At 38.0% G+C, this 22901-nt stretch overlaps 2 protein-coding genes across 3 annotated transcripts in view; one reads left to right on the top strand and one right to left on the bottom strand.

Moving 5' to 3' along the window:
• The window catches only part of pex5la (peroxisomal biogenesis factor 5-like a), an 83840-nt gene extending 75427 nt beyond the window's left edge, over positions 1-8413 (top strand). The window contains exons 13-15 of the mRNA XM_072389457.1: positions 799-964; positions 4075-4232; positions 6093-8413. Coding sequence (XP_072245558.1) covers positions 799-964; positions 4075-4232; positions 6093-6294 — 526 coding nt within the window. The 3' untranslated portion in view covers positions 6295-8413. The remainder of the gene's footprint in view (positions 1-798; positions 965-4074; positions 4233-6092) is intronic.
• Positions 8414-11736: 3323 nt separating this feature from the next.
• The window catches only part of usp13 (ubiquitin specific peptidase 13), a 35324-nt gene continuing 24159 nt past the window's right edge, over positions 11737-22901 (bottom strand). For both annotated transcript variants that reach the window (XM_072389460.1, XM_072389461.1), the window contains exons 17-21: positions 22434-22577; positions 17942-18111; positions 15999-16188; positions 15043-15127; positions 11737-14676 (exon numbers count right to left, since the gene is read on the bottom strand). In XM_072389460.1, the coding sequence (XP_072245561.1) occupies positions 14580-14676; positions 15043-15127; positions 15999-16188; positions 17942-18111; positions 22434-22577 (686 nt within the window). In that variant the 3' untranslated portion in view covers positions 11737-14579. The remainder of the gene's footprint in view (positions 14677-15042; positions 15128-15998; positions 16189-17941; positions 18112-22433; positions 22578-22901) is intronic.

Here is a 22901-nt window from a genome sequence, read left to right as displayed (position 1 = left end):
TAGTCAGGTACAACCCAATTACTGTGCTCTTCCCTCCAGACCATGCAGTATCAGCTTTTTCACTTCTGCTGCACAGTCCATCTGTCTCTCTCTTTATCCCCACTGTACTCTTGGTCATTCAGCCTCCCTTTCCTCTTTCAGATGTCTTTTGCTTTAGCCTCCATCCTTTTGTCATGCTCAACGAGGTGGAAACCAAGACATACCATCAAGGGCAACTTTTATATTTAACCAAAAGCAAAAGACCAGGTGACCACTGAAGCAGAAATCATTCATTTAGGTCTTTGTGTTTTTGTGCAATGGTTTCTGGTAGCAGTACAGGGGAGTTAGGAGTGGGGAAAGACACATGACAGATGATAAGAGATTGGCTGGATGTATAATACAACCTATAAAAACTTCCACCAAAAAATGTATATGAATACAGTGTACAACACTGTAAACCTACAGCTTCCACACATAATCTTTTTTTACAAATATTACAACTTCTGTTTCACAGAGGATGCACCTGATGTACACCAAATAAAAAGTACCTCCTTCAACACTACAAGCCCTTCTTTAAGCTAATATCTTCTAATATCTATTTTTGCCCTTCCCTCTATTCATCATTGACTAACCTCCCTGTCACTCCCTCCTTTCCTCTCACTGCCTCTCTGTTTCGTTCACTCTCTCTGATGCAACCCAGTGTACATCATAGCTCTGCAGTCTTAAAGTGTGCTCACTCAGAAGCCTAAATTAACTTTAATCCTTACCTGTGTCTGTGTGTTTGTGTGTGTGTGTGCGTGTGTGTGTGTGTGTCCACAGCTCGTTGCTACCGGAGGTCAAGGAGCTCTTCCTGGAAGCAGTTCAACACAACTCTGACAGTGTTGACCCGGACTTGCAGACAGGCCTCGGGGTGCTCTTCAACCTCAGCGGAGAGTTCAACAAAGCAGTGGAGGCCTTCAACACTGCCTTGTCAGTGCGGCCTGAGGTAAAAACAAAATAAAAAAACACACACATAAACACGTGTACGCATAGAGGCATGCAGATTAGACAAAGTGGAGTCGTAATCGTGTCCTTGGCTGATTCAAGTCTCAATGGAGAAATAACTGGTTGTCAAAACTCACATTAAAAACATTAATAATCAAAAATAAGATATCAAAATACACCATTTCTAGGTTGAATAAATCTTAAACTGACCAATACCATATTCATGAGGACAAACTGCTGTAATTAATCAGTCAGATCCCTTGCTCTCTAGAGGACAAACTACACTTTGTGTATGAATTATCTTTAGTTACTATGAATGGATAGAACATGTGAATGTACATTTCTTTAGATCTGGTGCGATGTTTGCAGTTTTCTACTTTATAACCAGATATGATAGAAATGCATTCCATTAGACCTCATCATTTTCAAGGCCAGTAAAAATTCACTGAAATCCAAATGAGGAAGACAATAAGCATTCAGGTAGCATCAGTTTTTAACATGTGTTTGCTCTATGTGTCTCAATGTGATGTTGAGCAGCTGAAGTCCTAATGAAACCATTCTCTTTCAACAACACAAGTTGTTTTCTGTAGAAAAAATGTGCTCTTGAGGCACTTCTCCCCAACAGAAAGCTATGCCTTGTCTGAAAAATTTGCAAGATTTTACGCTCAGTTTTGTCAGAAAAAGATCTGGCAGGAAAGTTGCTAAGTTGCCCACTACTCCAGAAGGAGAGTCAAGATGAGCTGTTCGTACTGTCGTTTGCGCTTGTATAATAAATCAGTACACAGTTGATAAAGACATATTCCCCCCTTTACACGATTCAGTAGTGTTCAGGCTCAGAGCCAAGATGGCTCAGAGCTATGTTGGCCTGATATGCTAACCGTAAGCTGTGGTTGGTGAACACATGGGATGCGCTGGTTTCCTTGGAGAGGTAACATGTTTGACAGCTGGTTGACTCCAGCTGGGACTGCAATATGCCAGTGATGTAAACTCGGTGTCTTTCATGAAACGCTATTTATGGCTGATCAGAGGCTCATTCAGATGTTCATCTCACAGATGAAACGTTTTCCAAAACCGTAACTGTTTGTTTTCCCCTGACTGGAGGTCCCAATGATGATTGCATATCTAAGCTGGCTGATGTTGATTGGTTGATACATATACATACAATGTTGTGGGATCTGATTATTTGTCCAAAGTTATTGTATTAGTTATGTTATTTCTGTTTCATTAATCTCCAAACTAGAATCAAAACTGGACAATGTAAGTCTTAAGAATGAATATATATGATATATACCGGTATATATATTATATGAATATATAACCAAAGATTTTATTACCTAGAAGAAAGCAAGCCACTTATTCACTGAGCTGGAATAAATCCCAATATGATGGAAAGTATTTTCCAAATTTACAGAATAGTAATGTTCACAACATGACAAAGAATAACCAAGATTAAAGGTATATTCTGTTGCCGCACTCATACGCATGCTTTGAGAGATGTGATCTGCCACACACCACATGTTCTCAATCAAACCCAATCAGCAGACATGAGGCCCTGAAGCAAATACACACAAAATTATGACATGAAGCCACAAATATCAAGGAGGAGATCGTGCAACCAGATTCAGTGGGGCACAGCAATATGTGAAGCACCTTATGAGCAATCGACACATATATACTCTTCTCACATCGGATCCCAGACAAGGTTTTTGAGAATGTTTCACCATCTTTATTCAAAGTCAGATGCTTTTTATTCGAGATCATGATTTTTTGTTTTCAAGTTCAAATACAGTGATGCTTTACCTCAAACCCTGCCTATTCAAGCCCCTCGCTGTCCACACATTTATGCTGTCTTGTGTATGCCTGTCTCTTATTTTAACTGCATCCAGGTAAGTTATCTTTCCCTTGATAATGCCATCTCAACTTTTATAGAAAAGTGAACAGAATGTGAAAGTGAACAGATTCAGTTGTTGAGAGATTTGAATTACAGATAAGAGCAGGAGCAGAGATCTTAGAGGATAAATTTTACCGACAAACAAAGGCAACTTGAGCATAAGGAAGCAGGGTTAAATTGCAGCAATGAAAATGTTTAGCTCTGAGCTGGGGGAAGTACACATCTGCAGGGACTATTAAAGTGTCAGAATTCAGTTTCTTGGGGAGCGTTCTCCATTTATGAACATAAAAATATGTGAAGACAAGTAATAATTTTCTAAAACAGAAGAATCATGCTTTTGAATTAGGATGATGATATATAATACCTGTTGACAAGAAGAGTTGATCAAGAGGTCATGCACACAAATATTTGTGCAGGAAAAAAAAGCATTTTGAAGCATATCGCCCTCACTAGAACGCAAAGATACACTGCAAATAGAGACAGAAAGTAACTCAACAACGGACTTTTGTTTAGATTTCCATCATGCAAATCAGTATCCGTCCTCCGAGCACTGTCCCAGGCTGGCATGAATATTACTCACTGTTAAATCCAGCCTTCCACATTTGACTTGGTAATATCTGCTCCCTGGCTGGAAAAACTGCTCTGAGCACAATGGGGAGATAATTATACCCCACTGCCAGGCTTAACCAGAGAGGAAGGACCCCTATACTGTAACAGACCACTGACCTCTGTAGGTTCCTGTCTTCCTGCAGGAGGGAAACAACGGCAAGGACACTCAGTGTTATGTAACTCTGCTCTCCTTAAATTACCCTTGTTGGGCTACCTTATATCAGAGAAGCTGCAAAGTGCTTCAAAACATGTCCTTGTTATTTAGGTCTAAGGAAAACAGAAATGGCCAAAAATTGTAGTTTTCTGATCTAACACTGATTTCTCATGCTGTCACTTAAGACACATAGCTGAATGCTTAAATTCAGCCGAAGATTATTAACCTCTATTTCATTTCCACTTTCAAAAATGGAAGGCACTTAAGCAGAGACATGAGTGTTAAGTTAGAATGACTAAAAAGAAGCAGTTTCAAAGTATGTTCAATGTAGACAATGGCCACATTATATAGGCCGACAGCTTCTAACAATACACACCTCAGTGAACTTTATGAAAACAAATCTTCATCGTGACCATTTGGCATCCCTTAATAAACCCAATGCTTATACTCGTTCCAGGACTACTTGTTGTGGAACCGCCTGGGAGCCACGCTGGCAAACGGGGATAGAAGCGAGGAAGCAGTGGAAGCTTACACTCGAGCCCTTGAGCTGCATCCAGGGTTTATCCGGTCCCGCTACAACCTAGGCATAAGCTGTATTAACCTGGGGGCACACAGGTAGGAGACCTGGGGTTATAAGAGTGGGGGAGACCCGATGTAGTGTAGTTTGATGCTGTGAACCATGTACAACATATACATGCATCTACCTTTCAGACCTGGAGCTCCTTTTACATGTTTTTTACTTTTAGGCTCATTATGTATTTTGTATTTTCAAGATGAAGCAACAATAATTTCTTCAGACTGTTTAACCACTGTTTCTTCAGAAGTGGAGAATATCATTCTTCCTTGCATTTTAAACCATGTTTTCTTTTTAATAGGCTTCATAAGCTGTCTTATGTCTGAATTGCCTTACAAGTGAAGCAAATAGAGGGAAAGGTTAAAAAGTAATTGGAATTACAAGATGTGTGACTTGGAGCACACCACCTCTTCCTTTAAGTTTAAAAGAGTTAAACAGATTTATGGACATACAGTATACTGTAAATTCAGCCTCATTACAGTCATCATATCCAAAGGTAATCACATTTCACATTTACCATAATGAATCGCTGAACAGAACCATAATGCAACTGCTAGACAACAGCATAATGACAACAAATTAGGCCACAGACCTCCACAATAAAGCTTATATCGAAGATTAATGTACACAAAGCTTCAGCACCAGACACCTACAGCAAACACCAATATATAGCCAGGTCCAAGCAATAGCTCCAGCAAGCGGTCATGCTGTAACAGACAAGCATTCAGAAGCTGAGGGATTAGAGGATATAATCATGTGTTGTTTGATAGGAAAACAAAAAGCAATTACACTAATTTAGCTTGGTGAAGAGAAGTGGTGACCCTCAGCAATTAAAGAGTAATGTATCTGTGATTTAATTATCATGGTTAACAACTGAGGTGACTTACTTGAGGTGACTCTTTTATCCTGACACAATCATTTATTCACAAACTTCCCAGATGCACATAAAGCCCAAATTTTAAAATCACGCTAATGTGGGAATTAGAAGTCATATTTCGACATCACTGATAGGTAGTGCCACAAAAAATATAAGTAAAGCAAGTAAATGAATAAATAAACAAATAAGTAAATGTGTAAAGGAAAAAGAAAATTAATATGGAAATGTTGCTGTACAAAGTGGGAAAGTATAAAAAAAAATGCATAAAAGAAGAAATTCATTTTATTTCTAATTTGTTTTGGTATAATTAGATTATTTATATTTATATTTATATTTATATTTATATTTATATTTATTTATTTATTTTCTTGTCTTTATTCTTTTCATATTTGCTTTGCTCATCTGTTTCTTTATGAATTCTTTGACCTTTTTTCTTTATTTTATTCTCAGCTGTTTTTTCTTTTCCCAACTCCAAATAATTTTTGCTAATTTCCTGCTGCATGTGCTGCTCTCCAAAGTTAGTGCACATTTACCAAATCCTGTTCTCAAACCTGCAACCCCTCATTAAAATAAATATATATTATGCTCTATTTCATATATATTTACATTTTCTATAGTGTTTTTCCAATATACTAACAAAAGAGTGCACAATCTAGAAATATATGAGAAGCATGCTGATGTCACACTTTGAACAATTTTTCATAATAACACTTTTCACACACTTTGAAATAGTTATATTACTATATAGTACTATATTACACTTTATTGGAATATATTAAGAAGATATACTTTAAGTTAAAATTTTCTGCAATCACTAAAGTGTATTTCATTTCAAATGTTTTGATGAATATATTTTGTAAAACTAAAATCTGTATTCTCAGGATAATTATCATAACAGTGCACTGAAAGTATATTTTCTAATGAAGGGTCAACAAAGATATTCAAACACTTCCCATGACGCATGTCCACAAACTATAATAATCCATTCTTTAATCAAAATGATTTGTTGCATTTGCTTCTCTAGAGAGGCGGCCAGTAACTTCCTGACTGCCTTAAGTCTTCAGAGGAAAAGCCGCAGTCGCCAGCAGTCTCACCAGGTGATGTCTGGAAACATCTGGGCAGCTCTGAGAATAGCTTTATCCATGATGGACCAGCCTGACCTCTTTCAGGCTGCAAACATCGGCGACCTGGATCTCCTCATTCGAGCCTTCAACTTAGACATTTGAGGAATGAGGAGCGATGATGGCATCTTCCCTGTCTCACTCTTTAAATTCTACCCAACAGCCAAAAGCCGAAAGTGAACACGACAGAGTTGACGTATGTTCAAGACAACAGTGCATTCTTATGCACATGAAAAAAAATGAAGTAGAGTTGTCAAAGCTGTCATATTTTTTTGACCTACAGCACCTTGGAGCAGTTCTGACGGCCGGTTCTTCCAAGGATTCGGAGTGACTGTTTTGTGATGGAATTTGCACTGCAATTTGTGATTTCCCTAAAGAGCACAAGGACGGGCAAAGATTGTACGAGCAATGCCTTAGAGAACACATCAATTAAAAACTGACTCATCCAGTGGAACAGAGCTGAGCCAGGAAAGACAGCCAGTTTTAAGACTCCCACAGAGAAACCCTCACAAGTCATTTGCAGCAAAAAGATGAGGTTTGGACTGAAAAACTATTGACTGGAGATTGACTGTCCTTCCTGAAGCGTGGATTTAGTGAGCAAATTTTAAAGGCGGCACCTCATAACTTGGAGCTCCACATTCTTTTCCTGGCTTGTTCTCATCTTCCGTCAGTGGAGAATTATGATATTGCATGAATAAGCATTTTCAAACCAGGATCCTTGTTTGAAATTAACCTACTTGTTGAAGTTTTCCTATTGCATTCCAGACTAATAGATGACTCCTTTGATCCAAGTGGAATGTGCAAGCCAGGTTGTAAAGCCTTACTCGAATGCATGCGACCAACAATATTCATTTATACTATTTTTATGGCAATACAAAACCGCAAAGCCATTTTCAGACTGGTTTGGATTTCTTTACATAATCGCTTCTGAACTTGAAAGCTTTCTGGGCCATTCGTTTTTTTAGCCCCCTCTTTTTATTTCTTAATTTGTGTTTTTATTTTTGGTCCTGGCTCAGGGCTTCTCTTTGTTTGTTCCCTTTAAGCTGAGTGGCTAATGAAATACACAATATAGCCAGGTAATGCTAATGTATGAAAAAAACATCATTATGGGTTTTTGAATTATGAAAAAGTTGTTACAAGTCTAAAAAATATCCCTGTCATTTTCCTCTGCAAACTTAGGGGTTTACTTCAGAAGTTGTAGCAACCAATGTACATCATATCCTAATTTTTAGTTTTGCTGAGTGTATTCATTTCAATGCAGCATGATTGCATTACATTAAACGATGTGTAGTTGCAAGCCAAGACCCGAGACAGCAGCTTGGTGAATTTCCTAATGCAATCATTTGTATCTGCTGTGCCTCCGCAAGCCACAAAGCTCATACATGTAATCAAATTAGTTTGCCTCAGCCATCATGCATGATTTAGATATTTATGTTAGATCCAGCAGAATACTGCACATACCTGAAGAACTTTGGTTGTTTGTTTAACCACCTGCAAACTGCAATTCACATTAATATGCATCAACAGAAGATGTTGTTTTAATAAATGTAGGGATTCTCCCAGTGCAGATGAATTTGCAGCACCTCAGAAGCTTTTTCAGGAACATCCTTTTTAGCTGACAGCTTCCTTTGCATCATTGTTGCTAGTTTGAAAGTCTATCTGTAAAATGAACATCATGTTCCTTGCCATGCAACAGAGTAAATGATAGATAATCTGCTGTACTGTCCAGCTCAGCACATTTTGGTGTTTATCAGGCATGTCCACAGCCTGGATCTGCTGTAGAAAGTGGTTTTTATTGTTGGCTTCTATGCAAAAGGTCATGTTTCATGTTGCCATTCTCAATTGTCAGTTTGTCCCTGTCTGCCTCAGTAGACCAAAGGAAAGTGTTGATTGTGTGTTTTGAAAGAATGCTATCAGGGGGGACCAGAGACCAATATGAGAGCCATTCATCTTCCAAATTGTGCAGCTGGGATGTCACGGTCCGTGAAAGAAGAAGTGTTTCATTAGAAAACTGTGGGAGAACACACCAGCCACCCAAAGTGGCATATTAATGTTTTTTTAAGGTTAATGCACCTGCCAAATTCACAGTCGTAGATATTTGTGTATGTTGCATATGTTGCATTCACTCTCCTGTGAACTCTCTCACAATTTAAACCCTTTAATGACCTCACAGAGAAAAAAAAACAGAAGAATGCTTTGCATTTTTCCCACCTCCTTGGGGCAATGATAATTAGAATCAATGAACAAATAGCATAACGTATTCATTGTTAGCATTACAAACCAAGCAGTAGAGATGTTTCTGGCAGGATTACTTCCAGAAACATCTGATAAAAAAAACACATCATATATTGACTCAGTGTACTCACCAAATATGGCTGTAGGTCATGTGGAGGAGCAGTCGTCTGATGATTCAATTCCTGTTTTTCCCGGACCACATGTTGAAGTGTCCATGGGCAAGACACATTGTTCTGTGAATGTGTCTGTGAATCTGTCAAACAATGTTTGACAATAGCTCAAGTCATAAGTAACAATTAGTTATTTACTGGCATGAAGACCAAGATTGCAGCCAGACTGTGACTATAAACAATTTTTGTTCCAGGCGTTTCTTGCTTACCAGGACGATTTATTGATCAATAAGGCACTGAGACAACACATTTATTTAAAAAAACATATCTAATGATCTGCACTGGAGTGAGGCTGAGAGTGGACTTGTAATGGCAGTGAGGCCAAGGCAGGCGAGAGTGCACAACTATACTGATTCAGACAGTTTGGATGATGATCAAAGCAGAGTTTGATGGATGATTTGCGGTAGCACCTTCTATCTGGTTATTTTTAGCCATGCTTGTACCATGGCCCTACCAATAGCATGTGAACATATTTGCTCCCAGTGCCCTATTTTCACAATTATTATGTTTGGGTCAAATCTGATCAGTTCATTTTTTAGACTGTACATTAAAGATAGAGAAAATCAATGGTGCCATAAAGATGTAATTTTGGAGTTTCCCCTTCCCCATGTCCGTTTTTTTTTTTTTGTTGTACTTTTGTTATTCTCTCCCACAGAGAACACAACCCTTCAAGAGCCTGAAATGTATACATTATCATCCAAGTTTTTTTTCCTTTACTTCATGACAACTCCATGAAAAACATTTATTCAAAGCCTACTAAATGGGTCATTTTTCAAAGACTAAACAGCTACCTGTTTGAGTTTGAGAAAAACGGGCTTCTTGAGATAGGAACTAACAAAGATTGTTTTATATAGATGACAAAACCTCTGCATTACTGAACAGTACAAGGGGGGAAAAGTGCTTTGAACATTAAAGTAAGACTTTTACCTAAAGTTCTACAAAATGTAATTATGGAACAGTGAATGAGCATATAAGGGGTCTTTAAAGTTCAGCTCCACTGATGGGTGGTAGGCACAGTGTCCTGTAGTCTTAAATATAGGAAGTGCCACCTTCTCTTATGCACGACTAAGTCAGTAAGTTTTCCCGCAGGTTTTTAGATGTAATTATCTAACCTCAGTTCCTTTTGATCAGTGTGCTGGTAGTCCTTCCGTGAATACCAATATGTATTAGTTAGTTGTATTAGAGCTTCACTGAAACTCCTGGGCAAAAACGAAGCACATTTATTCTCCAGTGAACATGAGTCAACAGCTAATTATTCTTATGCACCAATATTGTTTTATTTCATTTCTTGGTGGAGTTTGGAAATAGAACCTCAAGCATGGCTGACATGTTTGTGTCTGATTTAAAGCTGTACAGCTCCCCACATTTTTTTTTTTTTTGCTTTCTGTTGACAGTAATAATCATTATGGTCACTTGTGGTGTATATATAATAGCTTTGACTAGAGGCACACATCATCACCATGTCTGTTGAGCATGATCCACTGTCCAAGTGTCCGTTTAGAGACCCTGGTTTAAGTCTCCTGGTTCTAGTTCCCCATGTGATCTTTTTGCAAACTCACACTTGTTCTTGAGGCCAGTATTCCTCAAATTTAAATTCTGAGCATATACTCAGTTACCATTCTTGCCAGCTGTTCGCTATAAAACAGAACTATAGAAATGTCTAGTAGCTCTGTGATTTCCAAATCCAGTCTAGCTTTCTCATCTGTTTGTAGGCCTTTCCCTTTTTTTTTTCTTTTTTTTTGCATTTCAAGATGCCGTAGATGTGATAAAAATGAAAACAAATATTTATTTTTCTAAAGGAAACTTTAAATAGTGCATTGCAATAGGATGCCTGTGGTGACATTTTCTTTTTGTAGAACCAACTACTATACCTTCTCAGGTAACCTGAACTAGCTTAGCGCATGCTCTTGAGGAACAGCATGAGGCTGATCGCATGTTAAATTCTCTACATTCACTTATTTTTGTTTTAAGTGTTACTTTCATCTGTATGCATGTAAGTACTTTCTGCTCCCACAAACATATATAAATCAAGCATATAATGAAGTTTCCTTGCAATATTTCTACAATGCACTGCAACATAAAGTGTTATTCAAGACTATATGATATTTCTTGTATAGAGCAGGCAATGTGTGTAAGGCTCAAGCAGAGAAGTGATTTTAGAGAATATCACATTTACTTTGAGCTTAAATCCTGGTACATTGCTAGAACTGGTTAATCAACAGTTATTTTCTGTAGAAATTTTGTAACTGCAACTTCTGCAAATAGTGAAACACACTGGTAACCTCTGCAGTAATCCCAACCTGTGAAGCTTTCTAACTATTACTACTGCACCTCTGACACACTTTCATCACCTGTTGGAGACTACTTACAGTTGTGGTTTCATACGTCACAAAAATCCCTGCTTGTGATGTGATGAAATATCATTTAGAAACATTTGGTGAAAAATAGATATTTAGAATAGATACCTAAAAATAGATACCTTTACACAGCTCTGCTCAGAAAATGTGTTCAGATTTCGGCAAATATATACATCTAAAAAATATATATATATATAAAAAAAAAAAATGCATTGAATTTGCATTTCACTGCTGAAGAAGCAAGCACATACTGTATTTTACTTCTTTTAATTCAAACTCAACTGTTCATATTATCTTCTTGCTATATTTTGTGCATTTAAGGTCTCCCTGCCTGTAGAGCATGTGATAATCATACATGTGCTTCTTTCTCCGTTGTCAAACTCTCAAACTCATTTCAAAAACGTTTATAGCTGCTTCATCAGTTGGGGTTCATAAAGGTTACTGATCCAAGTGGTGTCCATTTCTTTTCTCACTCCCAGTGTGTATAAAGACAATTTGTTCTAGTTTATTTATCAGTGTATGAAAACTTGTGTATCTATTAAATGCTATTTTGATGTATGGAATTAGAAATGATATACTTTATATACAGCCACTTATTTATTAAGACACTGACTATAATGCATATAAATCTCCCTGTATAACCACAAGGAAAGCATTAGCACCTTTGAAACTTATATTATGAAAGCAACCTTTTAAAATAAACTGTTGTTATACATTCCCTGATCTTGTGTCTTTTTTTTATTATTATCATTAGTTTTATGTATAAAATCAGAAAAGAGGCCAAATCTCAACAAAGGTGTTGTTTATTAAATTATCCAAATATTGTAAAGTAAAGAGTTTGTACTGCCCTGACTATTCATGTACACTGAAGCCACATTTGGATAAATGCCTACCTTACAAAAGTCAACTTAAAATAATTCCTTTCAGGAAAACTAATGAAAACTAAAGAGTTGGCACAAAGTCGTTTGCAAAAAGGCAGCTGAGTAAAAACAAGTGGAGAAGGATTTTGACATTTAGTTAAATGAAAAAAAAAGAAAAAAAAAGAAGAGAGAATAAAACTCACAAAAGTACAATTGTACAATCCAAATGACTAAATGTCAACATCTAGTGCACATGCTAAGAGTGAAACACCTTTTCTTTTTGTGACAAATTGAACCGTTACATTTAAACAAAAAGAAGAATGGAAGAGACCGAGGAGCAGGGAAAGCTGAGATAATGAGACAAAAATACAAAAGACGAGAACATAACCAGGAGGTTGAGAGGAACAAAAGGTGCTGCGAAATAAAACATATTGCTCAGAATATTTGGACACAGTTGTGACTACCTATCATTCAGCAAGACAGAAAGCTCGTCAGTCACTCGCTGATGGTGATGACGAGGAGCAGAAACATAACTTGCATAGACACTTTTAGTATTTCCAAGTGCATAGACAAACACTGCAGCAGTCTAATAAGAGGTTAAGATTAGAAATCAATGAGGTTTAGGCACAGAGTTGTTAGTCACTGCAGAATGAGGATTGTTCTGTATCATGGACATTTATCAGAACGCTATCTTGTTTGTAAAGCTCTTGATCAAGGAGAGACCCATTACATTTTCAGAGGTTAATCATATTCCATCCACTAACTTGCGACATTTGATCTATGTCTCCACACCTTCTTTCAAATAACCTAAGAAATGTAGATTTACTGTCAGACGGCTGTCTTCTCGTTGACTGTGAGAGCTAATAACTCAAAACCGAGCAGGACTCGGTATTTGCTTAAAAGCACAAGAAAATGTACTCTCAGCAGAAGTCCTCTAAAATAGGCGCTCTGAAGTGCAGTGACTGACAATTCCACCTCATGTCAAGGTCACTAATGCCAACTCCTTGTAAAATTGCCCTGCCTGTTTGAGATGCAGCAAACAAAACCAGTTTTGAGTCCAGTCCTATACAGTGAGAAGTAAAAAAAAAAGTTAACTTAAGTAATAATAAATATTGAGATGTTTGAGCTTTGTTGTGCCTTTTGTTTTTTTTTTCTTTTACAGTCACAGACTTTAAATCCAAGAAGATCTCACAAACAAGTATCCACGTTAATTCCATCCTAAATGTTCTGGACATACTGAATATGTTCATTGTGGTTTCTGAGCACTGAAGCTGATAAGGATGTTCTGTTTGCAGTGAGCACCATGAAGTTATACATTCAGCACTGCGTCAGATCCATCACTATGTTCACCATAGAGGAGATGCAGATCGCTGTGTAGCTTTTAACATGTCGTTGGTTCAAGAGGGGATTTGGTACTGTATTTATTGCTCATTAATATGGAAAATGTTCAGATGCATAAATGAACCAACAACTAGCCTGTGAAGTGGCAACAAGTCATGGAAAACATTCATTTTACCTTTTGGGTCATAGTCTGAATCTGTCAAGAGTGATAAAGGAAGCAGCCTGTAGCAGGTGCGGCTGAGTTCAATTATGCCCAGAATGCAAATATTTTTGCAATTTTGGCAAAAATGATGATATAAGAAAAGTTTGCCGCAAGACTGAGAACATTTATATAACTTAAATGGACATTGTTGACTTCACAGCCATCTATAAATAAATCCAAATATATCAAATGAGGTGTTCATTTAATGCATAACTGTAGTAGGACAAACCAGTTAAGAAATTTTAAAATCAACTTAAAATGTCTTCAAACTTAACTTTAAATTTGCTTGCTTGCAGTGATGAATATACATGTTTGCGTCTACCTCTACTGCATCAGGTGCAGAATATGAACTACATTTAGTAGAAAAAAAAAAAAAGTGCTTTTGGGAAAGGAAATAATACTTCTTACTTGATACCTCAGCCGGTGCATCAGGGTGCAGAGACTTTCTCATTGAAAACGACAAACTTGCACATCGTTCTCCAAGTTAAACAGGGGCAGTAATGAGCTATTATTAGGTCAGCATTGCTGTACAGTCTACAGTCTATATAGAGTCTCATCAGCATCTATCTCTGACCCACCAGATGCTCTCATTCATTCTGAAATTTAAATACAATGCGTTTGTGATTTCTCTAAACTAAACTAAAAATAAGTCATTCTGTGTGTCCTTTCAGTTGCCACAACATGAAGAACATTCATTGCAATTTAAACTAAAATGGAAAAACGCCACCAGCGGTCATTTCTTCTGTTGTTGCAGTTTCTGAGCATTTCATGGCTTGCAGTATGAGCACTGCACTCTGTATACATTTATAAAATGTAGCACTTTGAAAGAACGGCACAGTAGCTGAAGGCAGAGAGAAACAACCAGATTGCGTTGATATGTGACATTACTTTGTGTACAGAGCACTCGAGAAGTAGAAATTGCACGCATCCCTCCTTACTTACACTGACAAGAATTTTCCTTTTTTTTTTTCCTCTCTCCTTTCAACTAAACATGAAAGAAAACATTTAAAGCATAAACACAACAAATGCACAAAAAGCACATTGCTTTCCCTTTCTGACCAGCGTTCCTAGTTGCTCCTGAATGACATCACGATAAGGCAAGCAGCTGGTCTGAGAGGTTTCTTCCATCATTTCCATTGCCGCTGTTATTACAATTGTCTGTCAGTCTTCTGGGTGAAAGACTGTGGTTATTTAAAGATTTCAGAGAGGAGGGGGGGCAGTGACTTTAACTGCTTGACAGTCGGTGGTAAAAGTAGATGTAGCCCAAGTCTTTTGGAGGCCTTTCTGACAAACACACTTTGTGGTCGTTGTAGATCACCCACCTGCATCAAGGGGAACATTTGACAAATTATTTTGTTTTTCCTCGAGGAATGCTTTCAAAGCAGCCCTTCTTTCAAACCTGACGATGTGAAAAGAAAACTGGCCGATTTATGTTTAGGATTTACTTTTTATTTTCTACAGGGTCAAAAAAAAAAAAATAGGCTGTCCCTGTGATTTTCTCCTTTAATGTAAAAAATAAATAAAATAGACAAACTTATAAGCAAAATCGGCAAATGTATATCTAGATAGATCTCTATCTAAAAGCTTCATAAAACTTATCCTTAACCTCAGCTCTAGGGAAGTCTGGATGTCATAAACTTTGTTACACAAATAAAACTCAATCATTGTAATCGCAGCCCACAACTCACCTTCCCTCCTTTTTGATGTGACAAACATAATGTCCAGACATTGTGGATGCTCCCATGTGGCTGATGAAGGCAAAGAGCTCATATCCTGAGATATGAAGATAAAAATCACGACAATGAGAAACAAGCCAACAGCACCGTTACACAGCGTAAACAAACAAATGCATTTCATAGCTGCTCATCGTCTGACTCACAAATCTCATAAAAAGGACAGCAAAATAGGTTAATCTACTTAGATTAAATTTTTTATGTGGCTGGTGATTCTAAAAGGCATTCAGAGGACATTTCACTTTACACTTCTCTAAAAGTAAGACATTATTACTTTGGTAACACTCTCCAATGACTCCTTTTGTAATGATTAAGCTCATCCACACACATATTTTCATAGAAAAATAAATTTAAAAAAAAAAATCATCAGGACATGCTAAACACTGTTTCTATAAAAAAAAAAAAAAGCAACATTAGTATGTCCTTTACAAATCCATAAGCATTGTCATATTATTTGTACAGAGTGTGAAAACCGAGGACTTAAAATGGTGCCAAGTCATGTTTTCTATTCCACTGTGCTTTAAGGTAGTCTGGCCAAGCAGGCTGGTGCCCAGCAGCATCAGAGCACCTTATCTATCACTGTCAGACACTATTTAGAGCTGAATTGGCAGTGAGAAGTGGGAAACATCCTGGTAAAATTAAGATTCAGGGGCAAAAAAAATCCTCTGAAATGTTTTGGACACAAGCCCCCTGTAACGGTCTGGGTTGAATGAATGCAAAATAAAACAACCCACTACTAGGCTGGATATTTCTGGATATTTTCTATTTTTTGAGCTGCTTTTTTTTCTTCTTCATTTTTTCCTTAGTTATAATGGTCGCCAAAAAAAGGCTGATGAAAGAAGATTAAGATGAAAATTAAGGTCAACAGCAGATAAAAGTCAGGGGCAGCTACAGTCAGTGAAACCACTCACGTCCAGGTCCGTCTTTGACTCGAGGGCCTGGTGCGGCTCTGTCTGGAGACAGCGTTGAGTCACTGTGCGAGTTGGCGTTGGAGAAGGCGTTGTCATTGGGCTCTGTGTCAGCCATGTCTGAAAGGGCATCACTCTCCTCCTCCTCTGGGTGGGAGAAGATCCAGTCGAGTGCTCGTTCAAGATTATTGTTCTGGAAAATTTTAAAAGCATGCCAACTATTGTGAGCTTACTTACATGAACTCGCAATGGTGCTCATGGTGCCGACTGCACCTCAATGGCTTTTATTTCCCATGAATGTCAATTTTACAGATGTGCACGGAATCCTAAGTGGATTCTAGTGTCACAATAACAGCACTTTTGTGAAAGATCATCATCGTCATCTTAGAAAATTCTTTGCAGCACAAACATTTTAACAAATAGTAGTAATCGTAGCACATACTGTAGAATTATTATGGCTCAGAAATTCAAAAGGAAAATTAGAAACTTTTTCATGTTTTCTCTCTTCTTTCTTACTTTCACCACTCAGCAATATCTTAGCAAAACTCCTGGAGGAGAATAAAAACAATCACGTGCTTGAGGTGTTAAATGAGCAGTCATTTATTGAAAAGGTGGGAGGCATCTGTGTTCTATTATTATTATTAATTATAACTGAAGGATGAGTCTAAGGAGCACATGGTGAGATGGTCTGGATGATACTGGCAAATCTTTTGTCTATGTGAGGTCACTGAGGCTGAAAAGATGTTCATTGTACTAAATATGGCCTGACAATGTACCACAAGTGAGACCCCTCTCTGCTTCACACCTCCATCCCTCAGGAGAAATATGTGTTCTTTGGCGGGTTTTTTTTCCACTTCACCAGTTCGTGGCTGGCAGGGAGCTTCGTGGCATTACTAATGATAAACAAGGAAGCCTGGTGTCTATTTTTGTTTCTTACGAACAGTTTGCAGGGCTATTTTTGCTGAGGGGGCAGCTTTAAATATGAAGCGTGAAATGTGAGAATAAGGGGCCATTTCAAAACAGGGTAACCAATAAATGTGCCGCAGCTACATTCTTAGACCTAAAACAAAATATTTCAAATTTGGGCAATACATGTATTTGACAACCATTTGTGCGATATGGCGTTAAAATGGCTCCATGTGTAACTGAGGTGTGTGCTCGTGCTGAGCCAGAAAGGCTGCAATTCTCAAGAGTGTTCGTGTGCTGCTGTGACTATTTGTAAACACCATGTAGAGCATCTTTAATCTCTATGACATGTAGGACCTATTAATTTTGCAGTTTGGAAAGTGAACAAGTAGGCCAGTCAGGCTCTTTTATGACTTACAGAGTTTGGTTTTCATCATCTTGCCCTCTCTTTGCCCTCTTTTTAAACTCCAGCTCACTTCATGCGCCCCCCTCCTGCTTTGTCAGGAATTCTCGACATGTTTTTTAATCCAACTTCTCGTGTCTGAGGTGTGAAGGTGTTAGTTTTGCATTTTCTTGTGATGTTGAGCTATCGCCATGCGCTCCTCAGGGACACTTTTGTAGCTCTTTCTTCTTAACATTTTCACTCACTCAAATCAACCTTTTCTACTTGTCGTGTAACTATCAACTATCTCTGTGAGAAGCAGAGAAAGGATTGTGTACCACCTACAAAAACTTTACATCAAGTCAGACATAATGACCATCTCTGCCCACGCTCGTTGCCCAGCTCCCCTTGTTTTCAGTCAGAATAAATTACTGTTATCACTTCTACAAACATTATAGAACAGGGAAAGTTGCTGTTCTTTCAAGCAGAAAATCTAGTGGCTCCTAAATTATGGCAGATAAATAATAAAATCCTAAATCTTTATATGAAAAGTGAGTAAGACTCGTCTGAATTATTGAAAGCAGAACAACATTTCTCTGTAAAAACTGTGCTTTTGCCAGTAAATAGAAAAAGTGAACATTGTGGGCAGAAGACTTACCGTGGCTTTGAGTGCATGGATGCTGTGATTGCGGGGGAAGCCCATCGACGTGAGGATGGAGATGCTCTCTTCAGGGGGCGAGTTATCCAGCTGAGTGGCACCCATAGGGCTGTCACTGGTGGAGGGACATGGATCCATCATGGAGGGCAGAGTGAGTGGTTCTGCAAAGTCTGGGAAGATATGGAGAATACAACAATGAGATACTGTAGCATTCTTATTTTTCTTTCTTTTTTACTTGAAGGTTCAATTATGCCAGAGCTATATATTATATTCCTTAATGTTGTGCTTTAATGTCGATTATATGCTGCACATTTCGAAGTCCGTTAAAATGATTGGCCACTCAAATAATAATCTAATAATGTAGTTTTCTTTTATTCTTTTTATTTGAATTTATTGGGTGGACTGGACTAAGTGTGAATCCGTGATGGAGAGGCATGCGGAATAAAACCAAAGAAGATAAAAATTAAGAGGAGAGAAATTAAATTAAAAGAACTGGAGAGCAAAAGATGTGGCGGTCAAACAGACTGTGTGGTCTGGTTGTTCACATACCAGGTGTGCAAAGAAAGACCCGACCATGGATTTTAAAATGATGGCAGAAATCCATGAATTTTCTGCCACTGGGAAAAATTAGAAAGAAGAACATTTTGGTCGCTGCATCTGTTACTTGGCAACCAAACTGCTGAATACTGCTGAACTACTAGATTTCTTGATAGAATAATGATTATCTGTAAGCAAAAAAATTTTTTTTGCTCCATGTTTTTCTTATGGAACCCTGCCAGGACAAAGAAGCCGATGCTTCTTGGGCCTCTCTGCTTTAACCCATCACACTATAAGCATCAGATTTACCTCACCAACAATTCAGCATAGACATGAACACACAAATGCCATATTATAAACAAAAAGTGGGATGCCCCGAGATACTTCTTTTGTACTGCAAGTGGTTATCTGATACAAATGCAACTTATGACATTTTCACCTCAAAGTCTAAATTCCCACACAACTATGAAAACGCCTGTTTGCCTGTTGAGACTCTTCCCTCCTACAAGGACCTACTCTATGTGTAACTGACTTATCCACACATTAATAAGAGTGAGTTATAAAGGAAAATCTGCTTCCAGGAAACCCAGAACAATGCATAGAGGAGCTAACATTAAATCTGGCAGCAACCTACATTTTAACCCTGAAAAGTTTGAGAAACACAATCCATTCAAAACTAACTAAAGTGACCCTCAAACCAGGAACAAGGACACTCGTGCCGGAATTACTCGACTATTGCTGGTCATAAACAGAGCCTTCATTACTGTCCTTGCCATAAATGAAAATGCATATCACTTATCTCCCACTACCATTCCCATCTCAGCCTCCTTGTGCTGTGTCCTTCTGGCTGCTCATAATGCAGCTGTTTTTATGCCACAGGATGCCTACTCTTCAGGCACATAAATAAAACATCAAAACCTGAACATCAAAATGCGTGCATGTTATTATTCAACTTCTGTCCTGATCTTTAGCGGCTTTAAATAGGTGTTTAATCTCATCATGGTCTTTATCAAAGACATCCGTGATGGGTAAGTTAACCCTGACTCACATGGCATAGGCCCAGTCGCTAAACAATATTCTTATAAGTACATAAACATAACATCTTTAACATCCTTTTGCTCATGCCCCTCATTTTATAGGAAAAAAAATAGTTTGCTTTCTTTGTAAATAAAGAACAAGGACAACTGCTATTGTAGTGTTGAATAACATTATGACTTCAAAACTGGCTTTTAAAAAGGTTTTGTGTGACTTTTTCCACCACTGCAGAATACCAGGGGTGTATATGTCATTAAAAACATGTGGGAGCCATGCAGCTGCAGTTTTCTGAACTACACATCGTAGCTACTTTTCTCTGGTTGTATCAACTTGGAACGACCACTGAAGACACAACTATGCCCTGATTGGCTTGAGGCTTTACTGACACGTATAATGTGAGATGCAATATTTTTCTCTGACCTTCACATCCATTATATCCTCTGGTTATCTCTCTCCCAGCTTTTACTTTTTTCACTTCCCTTGATTTGGGAGCTCAGTTTCTATACTTGTAGGGATATTATACATTCATTCTCCTTTCCAGAAGAGAAGCTGTAAAAAGTGTTTTAATGCAAAAGTAGTAAGGCTCTTATAGAACATATTTCTTCCAATACAACTCTTTTCCTCTTATCCTCCTGTAGGTATGTATTGATATCCACAATTATAAATCTTAATGTAACAGACCTAGATTATAAAAGATTTGCTCTAACAGGAACAGCCATTGTTGTGGGTGAACTCAGACTGTTCAAGTGTAGCAGTATAAGATAGATTGTAAATAGATTGGTTTATCAAGTTAATGTTGACCATGTAGCCAGTCTCAGTCAGCTAAAGCTGAAAACAAGCCCAGACAACAGTTGGCATGGATGCAACATCAGCATCAGTTATATTCAAACTTGATAAAATGTATTTGCTTGTTGGAGAACAATGAATAATTTGAACATTTTTCTTTTGACTCCCACTGACAGACTGGCTCAGCTAGTCGTATTTTGTTACTTTGTTTGGATTAGGTTTGCTCATAAAAGTGCCTGTGATTTCCCAAACTGTTTCCATGGAAGCTTTCCCTGGTGCTTCTATGCAAATACCATTATTCTCTTTATGCTGCTGCCTAGTGGCCATCTCTATTGATCTGCACAGTTTCATATTCATTGACAATTCTCTTGTTGAGCCGATTCTTTCTAATAAAAAACAGATTCGATATGGGCTGTGCTTTCACAATATCATACAATAGCTTGCCTCCAGAGTCGGGATAGAGTGCAAAAAAAAGTCCACAGAATCCTGAAATTGGCAGAGGGATAAAGGGAAAAATAAGCAATGTAAAAACAGCAATTTTGTTGAAATGATGGGCTGAAACGATGCTCATGGGAAAATAAGAAGAAGGAAGTTGAGGAAAAATTTTTTTTTTTTTTTTAAACTTCGTTAAGCACACTTGTGCAGACTGTTTTACTGGAGATATTGATACGGACTGCAGCCTATTTTTGAAGATGCATCAGTACCTTTTAAAAAATAACCGGCAGGGTGGTACTCTTATTTCCATCCACTGTAGAGGCTCTTTACAACCAGCCAGGGAAATAAAAGTGACACGAGTCAACTCCTCGGGGGGGGGGGGACAGCTCTACCGCTGTGAATCTCTGTGGCATCCCTAATCAGCTCCCACAAAGTTTCTGGTGACGATCTCTCACACAGACATGCACATATAAACTACTGCAGTCCACAAAAGAGACAAAGTCTAGCACCGATCTCTCTATGAGTATTGGAAGTACATGAGATGTGATGTGTCTCTCACTTTAAATTACCTTTGTGTTCAAAAAGGTCCACAACAAATAAACTTGCCTTTGCTCCATGTCGTGACACATTATGTGGTGTTACCTCTTGAAGTCTTTAGAGTCAGTGTACAGAAACTCTTGCAGAACCAAGCCTATTTTCATTGCACCTGTTCTAATCATTTGTCACAAGTATTTTTAGTTTCTCTGGGTTTAAGTTTCCACTTAACCCTCACCCACACTCCTTGCACAGCACCTTGTCATGATTATTTTTAAATCACTGGAAACTTTTCAAGAAGCAGTTTTCACAACTGGACACTTGCAGATCATTTAAAAAGGAATTTATCATTGTTATTATCATTTTGAGGGACATCAAACCTGGAGGGATGCACACGCCATAGCAACAGACACCAACTTTATCATCTTTTCTAAAGGGATTGATTAACTTGAGGGCAAAGTAAAGAAAGTACAACAAAAGCTGAAGGTTTTGTCCCTAAAGTCGGTTTTATTTTACCATTTTAGTTGCTTCAAAGGATGAGAAACAAAAGGTTTGATTGGATAGTTTCATGTTTTCCAGAAAAACAAAACTGTTTTAAACAAAAAACAGCCGAATGGGTTAACAACCTTACGCAGTATTTATTCTAAGTTTGTAAAAACGACTGAACTGCAAAAGTCCTAAACCTTCCAGTAACACTTAATGGTGAAAGAAAGTGAATCAGGACCCATCAAATGGAATGAAAATAGTGAAAAACCACAGCACTCTTAACTCTGCATTTTGATAGATTGCATCACAATATGTTGCACTGTGATTGATGCTAACCAATGGAGAAATTCCCCATCATCCCTATATGCCTCCCGGTTAGTGTGTTTTTGTGTTTTCATTCCATATTTTATTCAGTATGTTTTTAAAAGAAACAATAAGGCATTTTTTAAACAAGCCAAGGCTGCATCTATTGATGCATAGTTAATAATACATGTTCATGACCAACAGCTCAATATACAAACAACTCAAAAGTTTTCCGAAGAATTTGAGAAGATATTCAAACTTGTTATGACTGCTAATTATCTTAGTTCAAACGTTTTCACTCATTATACGCTGGTCAAACATTCCCTAAATGTCTAAATACAGTATTCTCAAGCTTTGTATGGTAATACTGCCTTACCAGGCTCCTCCATGTGTGCTATGATCCAGTTGAAGGCCATTTCGGGGCCCATGTTGCCTGTATAGTACACTGCCTTCCTACAGGCCTCCAGTGGAAAACCCATCTCTGCCAGCTGCATAACCGCCGCCTCGTCTATCTCTGGGGCTGGAGACATGGCAAACCAACATCAGTAGCTAAGCACACACTCACTGATCCAACACTACCAATAACCTTCATTCTAAACAAGCAACCAGAAATATGGAGACTCCCTCTTTGGGACTCATTAAACAAAGAGATCAGAAGAGAATCAGCCCCAGGGAGACATCTCTATTGAGGGACGATTTATCAGGGAGAGAAATGAGCATGGCTAAAATAAGCAAAGCTACATGGAAAAGTTAAGTTTGTTTAGAAGTAGAGAGCAGCTGCAGCACCTGCTCAGTTAGTCAGAAGTTTAACTCAGCCGCATTCATCACTACCACCTGGAGCTGA

Source organism: Leuresthes tenuis, unplaced genomic scaffold (genome assembly GCF_036924035.1).
Source record: "Leuresthes tenuis unplaced genomic scaffold, fLeuTen1.0.hap1 SCAF_7, whole genome shotgun sequence".
NCBI lineage: Eukaryota > Metazoa > Chordata > Actinopteri > Atheriniformes > Atherinopsidae > Leuresthes > Leuresthes tenuis.
Note: the sequence above shows the minus strand (reverse complement) of the source record. Positions and strands in the feature narration are given on the sequence as shown.